Source organism: Salvia splendens, chromosome 11 (genome assembly GCF_004379255.2).
Source record: "Salvia splendens isolate huo1 chromosome 11, SspV2, whole genome shotgun sequence".
NCBI classification, from domain to species: Eukaryota; Viridiplantae; Streptophyta; class Magnoliopsida; order Lamiales; family Lamiaceae; genus Salvia; species Salvia splendens.
Window position 1 is genome coordinate 21629436 of NC_056042.1, and position 12499 is coordinate 21641934.

Sequence of the window (12499 nt, forward strand, 5' to 3'; positions counted from 1 at the left end):
GCCCGACTTTTCCTATTCCTTTAAGTTATTTTTGGATTACGGTCAAATTTTTTTAGCCAACTATCGTTCCGTTTTATTTTGAGAGCCTATGGAATTTTTTCTTTTTTTTAAGAAGCCAAAATATTAATTTATTATTCTAATCCTGCAGTCAAATCCTCAGTCAACATGAATTCCTTCTCCTAATTTCATTCTACACGTTTCTTCATCAATATCTCCACTCCCTAAAATCTCTCTCATATCTTTAACCACCCACCCTCTATATTATGCACTCCTCAATCCATCTCACTTCTAATCGTTCGCTGCAAACAAGAAAAAAAAACAACAAGGCAATTCTTCTCAACTTTAATCAAGAAACCGTGAAACTTGAAAGACGGAGCTAGCGGTTGTTTTCTCAAACTCTGTTCAAGGTATATTTTTTCTCCAACCAAATTTTCGAACCCCATGACCATATTATATCATGATCATCTTACATCACTCCCACACGTAACTCATTCAACAATCAGAATTATTCGAAGATCACGAATTGAACATCAATATGCGAATACACAACGCTACAATAAATCGAAAACTATGAAAGAACATAACGGAATGTTAAGGACTTATCTAATCGGGGTTGGTTAGGGGTTGTGCGGGGCTGTTCGGGTTGGTTTCGGGATGTTTCGGGGTTGGTTCGGTGATGAACAATGGCTGGAATGGACCGACGACGGATTCGAGTAGCAGAAACAGCGGGGGTGGCTGCCATGTTTAGCTTGTTTGGAGACGCGACTGATAGACTATGCGGCGTGTTAGGAGACGTGCTATAGTGCCTGCGTTGCATCAGAAGTTTGTGGCTGCCTGAGAACAGCAGCGACGATCTCGCGGTGTTCAGTCCGAGCGACGGGAAGTTGGAGAAATTCTCAATTTTGTCGAGAGAGAGAAGTAGAGAGATAGAGAGAGGGAAAGAAGGAGGCGTGAAGGATGGTAGAGTATAGGTTGGTTAGTTGCTTTTCTTTCACGGAACGTACTTTTCCAAATGAACTAATTAATTAATTAGTTAGTTAATTATTATAAGAAGAAAAATTATTACTTTTAAATTCATGGTTCGGAAGAAGAAATGGGAAGTTTTGATGGGATCATCAATGGTTATATTGTAAGTATTAAGATATAATTAGGAAGAAAAATTATTACTTTTAAATTCATGGTTCGGAAGAAGAAATGGGAAGTTTTGATGGGATCATCAATGGTTATATTGTAAGTATTAAGATATAATTAGGAAGAAAAATTATTACTTTTAAATTCATGGTTCGGAAGAAGAAATGGGAAGTTTTGATGGGATCATCAATGGTTATATTGTAAGTATTAAGATATAATTAGTAAGTAATTTAGTTATAAGTTTGTATAATTTTTGAGAATTTATTCCGACATCGTGGTGGAAATACGAGGAGCCAACGGAGGATCGTGGCCGCCGAATAACCAAAAACCGAGAAACGAGATAAACGATTTTAATTAAGGTGCATGCATCTTATTTATTTACTTGATTCATTGTGTTGATTTATGTGTTATTTAAATGCTAAAGGTGATTCCTTGCAAGCGAGACGTGATATCAAGGGAAAAGAAATAATTTCGGATTAAGAACTTGAGGTGGGCTTTCTTTTTAAATATGGGCAATGCCCTAAGTATATTTTTATGCGAAAATGATATGAATATTTGTCATGCCGTGTTTTGTTTTATTCTATGGAACCTATCTGATGTGGCTTTTGCCATCAATGGATAATCGAATTCGGGTCTGTCTAGGGAGTGAGTCACTATTCAGGCTAGTGTACACCTATGGAGATCGTGAGCCGTCTTTTGAGTCGGCCGGTCTAGTGACTTGGAATGTGGCCACGTTCCTTGTCATCAATGGATCAGATATGGTAGACATCTATGGGAAAATGGTTGATCAACCAAATTTTACAATGGAAATGATTTTAGTGTCTTGGGCGATTTCTAAAGTTAAAACCCCAAGGTCACACTCAATGGTGGCATGATAAATACTTTTTATAAAATGTTTTCGGCATGAGTCCACTGAATGCATCAAGTACTCAGCCCTGCATTTCTTTTTTAAAAAATGTGCAGGTTGAGCAGTGACGAGCGTGGTGAGTGTTGAGCATAAAAGTGAAGAATGTCTATCAAATGTCTAGAATATGTTGTGTCTTCATACATAGCATTATTCTACTCTCGAAATGCTTCCACTAAATATTGTTTCTTTTGAGTTGTTGATTGTTGAGATACTATGATTTTATTCGAGCTATTCCCATTTGTTTCGAGTTTTGGTCGAGTTGTGTTGTTTCCCTCTTTCTTCCCTGCTTCTTTAACCCTCCCCTAGTCTCGATCAACCGTGTTTTCTATCCTTAGAAAATGCGGGCGTGACATTGTCATTTCGGTCCATCCCACATTAATACTCCATCTATTTATGAAAAAATAATCTATTTTTTCATTTTTCTCCGTCCATCAAAATTAGTTTATCACTTCACAATTGCTGCAAAACCTATCTTAATTTATAAAGGGATATTGGCCTATAATATCATGGAACTTTCAAAAAGTTGGATTTTTTCCCACGAACTTTCAAATTTGACAAATAATATCACGAACTTTACCCAATTTTGGAGGGTACGCTTCAAGAAAAACAATTTTAGAGGGTACGCTTCAAGAAAAACTATCCTCAAAAAATTGAAGAACTTGAAGCTCTTGAAGTTCTTGTCTATAAATTACGAAAAAAAAACTGTATCATGATATATTCGTTATTAGCTAAAATAATAATACCAATTTAAATTCAACCAAGCTTGTATTTTTATGGTAAAACTTTTATTTTCGTAATTTACAATTATTTTGTTGTCTTTTTGTTGTTGCACAATAATTATAACTACAATCTTTGTCGTTAGTTCAAATATTCAATAAATACGAATAGCTTTTGAAATTAAATGTGAATTATTATTTTGTGATAGAATAATTATGTGACTTGCATCGTTCTTTGTCGTCTATTGGCCGTTAGAACAATATTATATGTAACATCGATCATTGTCGTTAGTTGACAGTTGTATTTGTTATTTGTCGTTAAAGTCACAATAATAGTTGTCGTTGGTTAGCGTCGAACAATTATTGTCACAACGATCTGTATTATGATATTATTTTTCAGGATTTTTTCGCCGGTGAAATATAACAAACTCAGATAAAGTTTGTGATATCATCTGTCAAGTTGAAGGTTTATGGGAAAAACCAAACTTTTTGAAAATTCCATAATATTAGTGGCCAATGTCATCTAAGGCATGCTAGACATGTAATTTTATATGAATATAAAAACTAAATAGTTTATAAGTGTCTGCAATTGAACAGAATATAAATTGAGTTGGTAAAAAAAAATGAAAACCAAAACAGGTTAAACTCAATTGATACTATTTTAATTTCTTTTCTTTTTCTAAATTGTGAAAATGACCAATTAAATCTAATTTATTTTATTTCTTTTTATCTATCTAATTCGAAACCCTTACTAATAATAAAAATCACTTCCTTAACATTTCCATTCTTAAAATATGCGAAGAGTCATAAATTTTTTTTTCTTCACTTAACATTTCCATTCTTAAAATATGCGAAGAGTCATAAATTTTTTTTCCTCACTTAACATTTCCATTCTTAAAATATGCAAAGAGTCATAAATTTTTTTTCCTCACTTAACATTTCCATTCTTAAAATATGCAAAGAGTCATAAATTTTTTTTTCCACTTAGCAATTTCATATTTTCATTCAAAAAATTTAATATAATATTTTACAATAGATGAATCAGCATACGTTAATTTCTCTATGAAGAACGAATTCGTTCTTATCTCATGTGTAGATATACTCATGTACAGAGCCAAAATCCCAAAATAAAAATGACATAAAAAATTAAATTACATTTATAATTTTTTGCAATTACTGATATGTGGAAGAAAAGAGCCAAAATTCCAAAATTAAAATGGCATGAAAAAATAAAATAAAGTTACAACCTTTTGCAATTAATGATTTGTGGGAGAAAAGAATCAAAATCCTAAAATAAAAATGGCAAGAAGAATTATATTACAGTTACAACTTTTCGTAATTAATGATGAAGAAGAAAAGAGCCAAAATCCAAAATCCAAAAATAAAAATGGTTTGAAAAATTAAATTTTAGTTACAACTTTTTGAAATTAATGATTATAGTGTGAGAGATGAAATTTAGTGAAAATAATGAGAATACAATGAAAAAAGTACTATCCAATATAACAAAATAAATAAATGATACGTGTGAGAGTTGAAAATTTGAAGGAAAAATTTCATGAGAATATTTGACTAATGTCAAACGACGACAATGTGATAATTATTGTGCAACAACAGCAAATGACAAATATAGTTGTCGATTACATAAATAAGAGTTTTACCATAAAAATACAAGTTTAGTTTAATTTAAATCAGTATTATTATTTTACCTAATAACGAATATACCATAAGTTAACATTTTGTTTTTAACAATAAACTAACGACAAATATCGCCGTGATAACTTCGCTACGACAACCGACATACAACAAAAGAATGTTGTAAGCAACATAATAAGAGTTTCACCATTAAAAAAATAAGTTTAATATAAACCCAGGTCATAATTAATTTCACCTTCCCAAATAATAAATTTCACATTAAATTTTAAATTCTGGGATAAAATCATTTGACTTTGCTTATGAGAGAGAACGGTTTTTATTATATGAACATCAAATTCATTGGTTTGGAGTCACAAGTAAAACAATAAGGAAAATTAAATTTTTTATGCCTGCTTTTGAGCATTAATTGCAAAAAAGGTTCTTCAGGTTGCTAATGCCTCTATAAATTAGAGTCTGAAACTATGCACATTTCACTCATCCCACTCTCTCAAATAGTTCAAGCAAATGACTTCTGAATATGTATGCATCTCTCTCTCATGTTGTATATTTTGGGATCCTTATTTTGATGTTTGTTATGATATGGGATCCTATGTCCCTTTAAGAACATCAAATCGGCGTAGTCTCTTTCTGTAAGCAGAGAGTTCTAAAAATCGAGCTTCTTTCATACCAAAAAGAAAACTTGGAATTTGACGTGTTCCACTTTTTGTGTCACATTTTCAGTTCCAACTCTTAATTCTTTGATTCTATTGTTTTCCTTCAATTTTAATTTCTTCTGTGTAGGGTTTCACTAGAATTTTTAATTTAGTTTGCCTTTTGAATTATTAATCAATTGATATGAATAATTAATCCCGAGTTAGTGTATATATTCTTATTATACAAGTATTATATTTAATAAATTTGTATAGAATTGTCGTTAAGACCATTATAGTATTTCATAAAAGTTGCCATTATAAATTTCAGGTCACATACCTATCTTTACAGTTATAATGTTTATACTTGAAATAGCAAATTCAGATCTAGTTATTTACTAAATATCACATGATATTCAATTAATTTTCCGCAATGGTTAGCTTCTACGTAAACAAAGTTGCATATATAAGTTATTTTTTGTCACATTTTTGGTACTTAAATTTTTTTGTTACAGGAAGATGTTGTAAGAAGGGCAAGGAATATCAAAAGAGACACAAGGGTGGAAGCGTACTCGAACATCAACAATCGAAGAAACCTTATAATCGCACAACGATCACAAGACATGTGGCTAGTCCAGCTTCCCGAGTGTAATGAATCGCATAAGATGGAGAAGGTAAAGATTTCGTCTTAAAACCAAGTGATAGTGTGCGAATATTAATGTAATAAAATTACACTCTCAGCTCATTATAATTAATTACATTCTCAACAATGATTATAGCCATCCATAATGAAGAAAGAGATCATGAAGAGAGCAAACTCAGAAAATGTGAGAAATGATTATGTGAAGGAGCCTTATATTAAGGGCCTGCATGAACAATTTTCTCAGAAAGGACATACCAACAGAAGCACCTCAACAAGGCCGAGGCCCGCCATCCTCAAACTCCACCACGCTGCCATGAAACCGCCGCAAATCCAGCCGAGGCGCCTCGATTCTACGCTCCCAATCCTTTAATGGAGATCATGCACCCCTGCTCGCCTTACTGTATCTCTTGTTGGCTGCCTCCGCCGCAGAAGAAAGCTTCTGCGAGGAGACACCGTCAGGAGGCGGCAAAGAGGACATTGTGAGCTCGCCCTTTGATGAAGAAATGGATGAATTTCCGCCATGGTTGAATGAGGTTTGAAGATTCAATGTGTTCTTGATTGTCATCAACGATGTCCTCTAAATGAATGGCATACTTTGTAGTTTAATTCCTCATTCTTAGCATAGTTATTATGTTTATTTTCATAAAATTATTTGTGTAGGAACTATGATATGAGATCCCTCATTCTCAGCATAGTTATTATGTTTATTTTCATAAAATTGTGTATGTAGGAACTATGATATGGGATCCCTCATTATTATTAACTCAAGAAACTTATACTAATTAGTTAGTATAGAAATGTAATAAGATGCTTCTTCATATATTTTAAGAGATAATACTCATAAATTATTAAATTTGGTTAAATTTTGGTCAGTCGTGTACAAAAGGCATCTCTTGGTGATGGACAAAATGATGATGGTGTTTCATTAAGTGAGATGGATGTTATGGAATCTACCTTGAGACGCGTCCATCTTCATGCTATACCTTGAGATGTATTCATTACTTGAATACCACTTTTTGTGTATTTCTATTGTCTTCATGCAATACTAATCTCAATTCTACTTTGTAATGATGGTAATAAGTAACATCGTATATCCCGCTTCATACGCACATGAGACTCGATAGTATCATTCATATTGATGACGTCAATGAAATTATCTATTATCTCTCCAATCCTGAAAAGTCCTTTTGGTTGTATCAATCAAAGATATAGCTTGAACGATATTTAGATCCCTTAGTTGTAATATTGTTGACAAATAATTTGTTGACCCAAGCAACTCTATCACCAAGTGTAAAATAAAAACAAAGTCATAACTCTAAATCCTCATATTCAATTTTTTTGATATACCTTTATTATCCTGATTAGAACCATCTTCATACACATACGTTCAAGCACTTTAATTATCGACAACCACATATTTTTTAAACAAAGCAAAGTAATGAAGTGTGAACCCCATCGAGTGTCACCCGATCGCTTTAAACTTATCTCTTGATTTAAACCTTTTCCACTTTTAATTTCTCCACTTTCTAGACCTTTGACAATTTTTTCGTGCTCAAATTGTCTTAGTTTGTTCCTTCTTTTAACAAGATGTTGCACATGTGTTGGCAATCATAGTGACAATGCTAAAAAAACCACTTACAACACCATGTACTTTTGTAACATTTACCAGTACTAGTTGAAGCTGGTGAGCAAAACAATGTATGTACTTTTGGCAGATCTATTTTCATTCAATAAAAGTGTTTTCATACCATTGTACTCACCCACCATATTTGATGCACTGCCTTAGCCTTGGACTCTTAATAGTGACAATGATAAGTCATGCTTAGCAAATACCAAATCAATCCCTTCCTTCAAGGATTTCGTTGTAGTATTAGTGACATGAAGTAAGGATAAGATTCTTTCTACAATCTCTCCGTCATGGATAACATATATCAGAACAAAAGTCATTTGCTCTTTTATCGATGCATCACGTGCTTCATCAATCAAAAGGGAGAAATTACAAATTTTAATATCACCAAAATAACTTTTGTAGTTTCAATAGCACAAACGGGACAAACCATATGATTATTGCAAGGAGCATTCTCCAATGTAACTGCGGCTACCTCAGGTTTTCGCTCACGATACCAATCAAGTACCTCTAGAAAGTTTCCCCTCTTTCAGACTCTAATGATTCATCGTTGCTATGAAAAGCAAATCATTCTCTCAACAATGATCGAATCACATCCAAAGAAGCAGTCAAACGAATGCGATAATTGATTTCTTTTTCTTTTAGTCATTTAAAGCCTCATAGATTGTGTGTATAATCAGCATACAACTGACCACCAAAGGACAAGAAGAGTACACGTGATTGTAACTGGAAAAACACAAGCCCTCGATTCATACGAAACAAAGTAGAGCACAAATCAGTAAAAAGCCTAGAGAGATCAAGCGACAGATCTTTAAGCCCTGCTGTCAATGCTCATGGGCTCGGACGCCTCCTTCGCAGCCCCGTTATTGGCAGCATCGAAAGGCTGTGGCTTAGTCAGCTTCGCGAACATGCATGTTGCCATAGAACTTGGCGTGCTTTCACGTTCGTGCTCGAGCTCTAGCACTTTGGTGCAGAGCTTCTCGGCTTCCTTGTAGTCCAGCTTCAGCTTGCAAGCAGCATTGTTCAACTTGCACGATACTTTGAGAGCTTTGGACTGTTTCTTCGTCCTTATCAAATTGTATCCAAAACTTTGTCTTTGATTTTTAAATCCTTCAAAGCGTGTCATGTTCTCTAAAAAAGCAAGAGCCTTTTTCTAATTTTAAAACCCTTACTCACAAATGCATCCTCTCCAAATCGATCGACTGACATTAATAGGCCTAAAAAGGCAACACCAAAATCAAAATGCTGGATCTTTCTCACAAATATATCATTCCCAAATTCTAATAGTATATTCTACCAATAAAGTGGAGTATTAAACTTTAGTCTATATAGGAGAAAAAGAGAATTTATTAAAAAAGGCATCACAAGTTGTGAATAAAATTTGATTAAAATATTAAAGTATTAAACATTTAAACAACTAAGACAACACAAAAAATTGATGAAAAAGAAGAAGCATAGGCGCATTGCCATTCCATTCGAATTTCGAACCGACAGAGTCAAGGGCACAAAATTGCAATTCAAAAGTTAAACAATTTCTTAAAACTGAGCTGGTCAAATATGAGATATTTATTCATGGGCGGAGGGAGTATAAAGTGTTTCTAGATTTTATAAAATTACTAAATTAAAGGCATTTTGTGATAATCATTTTGCGAAAGTTTCCCTCACAAAATTTCAAACTCTGAAATTTAAAAATATACTCTCTCCCAAGAATTTTTGTTGGATCAGCCCTTAAATATGAATAGGGAATGTGTGCAGGATTTACAAGCTCAAGTAAAGCTTGTTGTGGGAATGAATGATGGGCAGTTTGCTGGTATAGTACCTTCCGGGCCAACGTCGAGCATGGTTCGGCCCGCAGTAAACATGTTTTCTAGGATCCTTACCACCCAAGCGAGGCTGCTAACGTTATAATCGTCAAACAGTTTGTGAATGATGGTGAAAAATACATGACTCCCATTAATCTAAGGCAACTTCAATATCTTTGATGTTCTTCATTAATGATAAAGTATTATTAGTGGAGAATGAGTCTCATCTCATTACAGAGAAAAAAAAATTTAAATTAGTGTCTTCCCTGTATTATGTCCTCAGCCACTGTTGGCATCATGTTCCCCAACAGATTACCAATCTCGGCCTCAACTTCACCGCGTTGCAACTGGGATTGCTCGCCTGAAGAGAACACACGAACACTGTTCCTAACTTCAATCCAGCTCAAACCGGGTTCTTTTTCCAGCAAGGAATTCTTCATATTTCGCCTCGTCTCCGCAACATCGCCCCACCTCCCTGTTGCAGCATACAGCTTAGCAAGCAGTACATTCGCTGCACTGTCTTCTGCGTTCGTTTCCAAAATCTGTTCCGCAGCATGGATTCCTCCCCTCAGATCCCTGTTCTTGATGCACGAGCTCAAGACAGTTCTCCACGACTCCAAATAATCATCTGCAAAAGGTGATTCAACAATCATCTCCTCCGCCTCCTCCCACAGCCCGGCTCGACTCAACAAACTGATGATGCACGAATAGTGCTTAGGCCCCGCTCTTGCATGATGCTCCTTCATATTCCTCCAGAAGAATCTAGATTTGTGTACCAAGCCACAATGGTTACAAGCAGCGAGAAGAGAAAGGAACGTGACCTGATCCGGGTTCAGCCCATGCTTCAACATCTTGAAATAGACTTGAAAGGCCTCCTTCGCCCTCCCATGGTGACCGCATCCTGTAAGCATAGAGTTCCAGCACATCAAATCACACTTAGGCAGACAAGAAAACGCATATGCAGCAGAGCCGAGCTCCCCGTTTTTGGCATACATATCAACCAGACTGCTGTGCACCCAAACTTCAGCATCATTTCCTGTCTTCAACACCAGAGAATGCACCATTTCCCCTTGCCTTAAAGTCACAAGGTCAGCACAAGCGGCCAAGGCACTACTTAGAACGAAACTGTCTAAACCTAAACCTTCCTTTGTCATTTCAAGGAATAGACTCAGCGCCCCCTCGCTCTCACCTATCCTAACGTGCCCAGCGATCACGTCAGTCCACAGAACAGCATCTTTATGTTCAAAAGAACTGAAAATCTTTCGAGGAGACGCTGAATCACCATTGTTGAAATACATGGACAAGAGTGTGCTGCTAACGTATGCACTACTCATTAGCCTCGCCTTCTCAGCTTGAGCATGAAGCGGCATTCCATAATCACGAGCAGGGAAGCCACAAGTACCAGCAATAATAGCGGCAAATGTATACTCATCGGGTTTCACATGACACGCTTGCCTAAGTTGAACAAACATCTCCATAGCCTTCTCTCCCTCTCCATTCTCCGCAAATCCACCAATCATCGTGTTCCAAGACACCAAATCAGGACTCCCAATTCTTCGAAACACATCAGAGGCAGAACATGTGTCTCCACAGCTAGAATACATATCAAGAAGTGAGTTATGGAGAGGTAAATCAACGCACGTGCCAGATAAAAGAATCTGAGCATGAACAAGTCTCCCATTATCATAATCTCGCAACTTGGCACAAGCATTCAACGCCAACGAGTAAGTGAATGAATTTGGTTTAACCTCATCCTCCAACATACTCTGAAAAAGTTCAACGCTCCCCAATATCTTCCCATTCTTCACATAGCCCGATATAACCGAGTTCCAAGCGATTGCGTCTTTATCCTTCATCCCAGTGAAGACTCTCTTAGCACAGTCAGCATCTCCACAGTTAAAATACATCCCAAGCAAAGACGTCTGAATGCGTACATTGTCCAAGAATCCAGTTTTCGCACAACGAGCGTGCAACGAAGCGCCAGCAACCAAGTCACAAAGTGCAGCCGAAGCCTGCAAAAGACTCGTGACGGTGGACCCATTCGGCACGTGGCCCTCGTACGCCAATTGATCAAGCAGATGAAACGCGTGATGGGCGTGATGGGGTCGACGTGAATAGGCGGCGATCAGGGCGTTGTAAGACACGATGTTTCTGTGAGGCATTTCGTCGAGCAGGAGGTGGGCGTCCTCCAAAGAGCCGCAGCGAGCGTACATTGAGAGGATGTTGTTGTGTAGGAATAGAGGGGTTTCTGTTGGTGGGAGTGTGGTGGTGAGAAGGACGGCGTGGAGGCGGCGGGCTTCGCGAAGGGAGGTCGTGGCGGCGCATTTCCGGAGGAGGTGAGATGCTGGGAAAGAAGGTGGCATAAAATGTCTGATTTTTGCCTTCGTCTACGATGAATAGCAAAACGTGTGCATCACCTCAATACTCTTTCTGTATGGAGTGTTTTCCATTGATTTGCCTACTCTATCTAACTATCTTGTTCATGGCCTCTCCCCTAAAAAAATTATATAGATTTTAATATAAAATTGATCAAATAGAAAAGAGTTTTTAATATAAATTTTTGTGGGAGATTAAAAATGAAAGAGTAAATATTCTTACAGGATGGAAGGAGTAATTTTCTATCTTTTAATTTATTTTTGGATTCCACTACATTTTAATAAGGTAGTCTAAAAAATTATTTGACTTTCTGAAGGAAAGTGAATGAAAAAAATTAGTTGAATGTAAATCTTACTTTTATGTACTGTCCTCAAAAAATAGACTAAGTACATAATGTTTTCAACAAACAATAATTTTGCACATTATTTATAGCTAGTATTAACACAGGTGTTATGCACGAGAAATAAGAGTTTAAAAAATGAATACAAAATATAATAAATATATAGAAAATAAGAATTCAAAGCAAGGTGAAGATTTAAAAAAATAGAAATATAGGAGTACTTATCTTGTCTCACTCTAAATGAAGAATTTATTACTCCCTAATGAATTGAATATTTATGCAATTTTAATTTATAATTTAAGTGGAGTAAAAAATATTAAAATTAATGATAAAAAAATGTGTGACGAATGATCAAATGGTATGAGTTAATTAGAATAAGATATACAAATAAAGAAAATATGTGTGAGTTAAGATGTTTATTGACAGTGTTCGCAAGTCATTAATCCAAATATAAGGTAAATTAATATATAAATTTAATAGCTTAATTTAAACAAAATAATTTGAAAAATATATATGAAATATTAAATATATCCACATAAAATATATGAATAATTTAATTCATAAATATTTAAAACTTCTTTGAGAAGTCAAATTAGAAAATTGGTATTATCCAATAATCACATTTTAGTTGACTATTTATTTCTTCCGTTCAGTTTCACACCATAGCATAACTTC

General features: G+C 35.3%; 1 protein-coding gene across 1 annotated transcript; it reads right to left on the bottom strand.

Moving 5' to 3' along the window:
- Positions 1 to 9274: 9274 nt before the first annotated feature.
- LOC121753852 (pentatricopeptide repeat-containing protein At3g50420-like) lies at positions 9275 to 11574 on the bottom strand. The gene has a single exon (XM_042149114.1). It carries the CDS (start codon positions 11469 to 11471, stop codon positions 9363 to 9365), a length of 2109 nt encoding a protein of 702 aa, XP_042005048.1. The 5' UTR covers positions 11472 to 11574; the 3' UTR covers positions 9275 to 9362.
- Between the last annotated feature and the right edge of the window lie 925 nt (positions 11575 to 12499).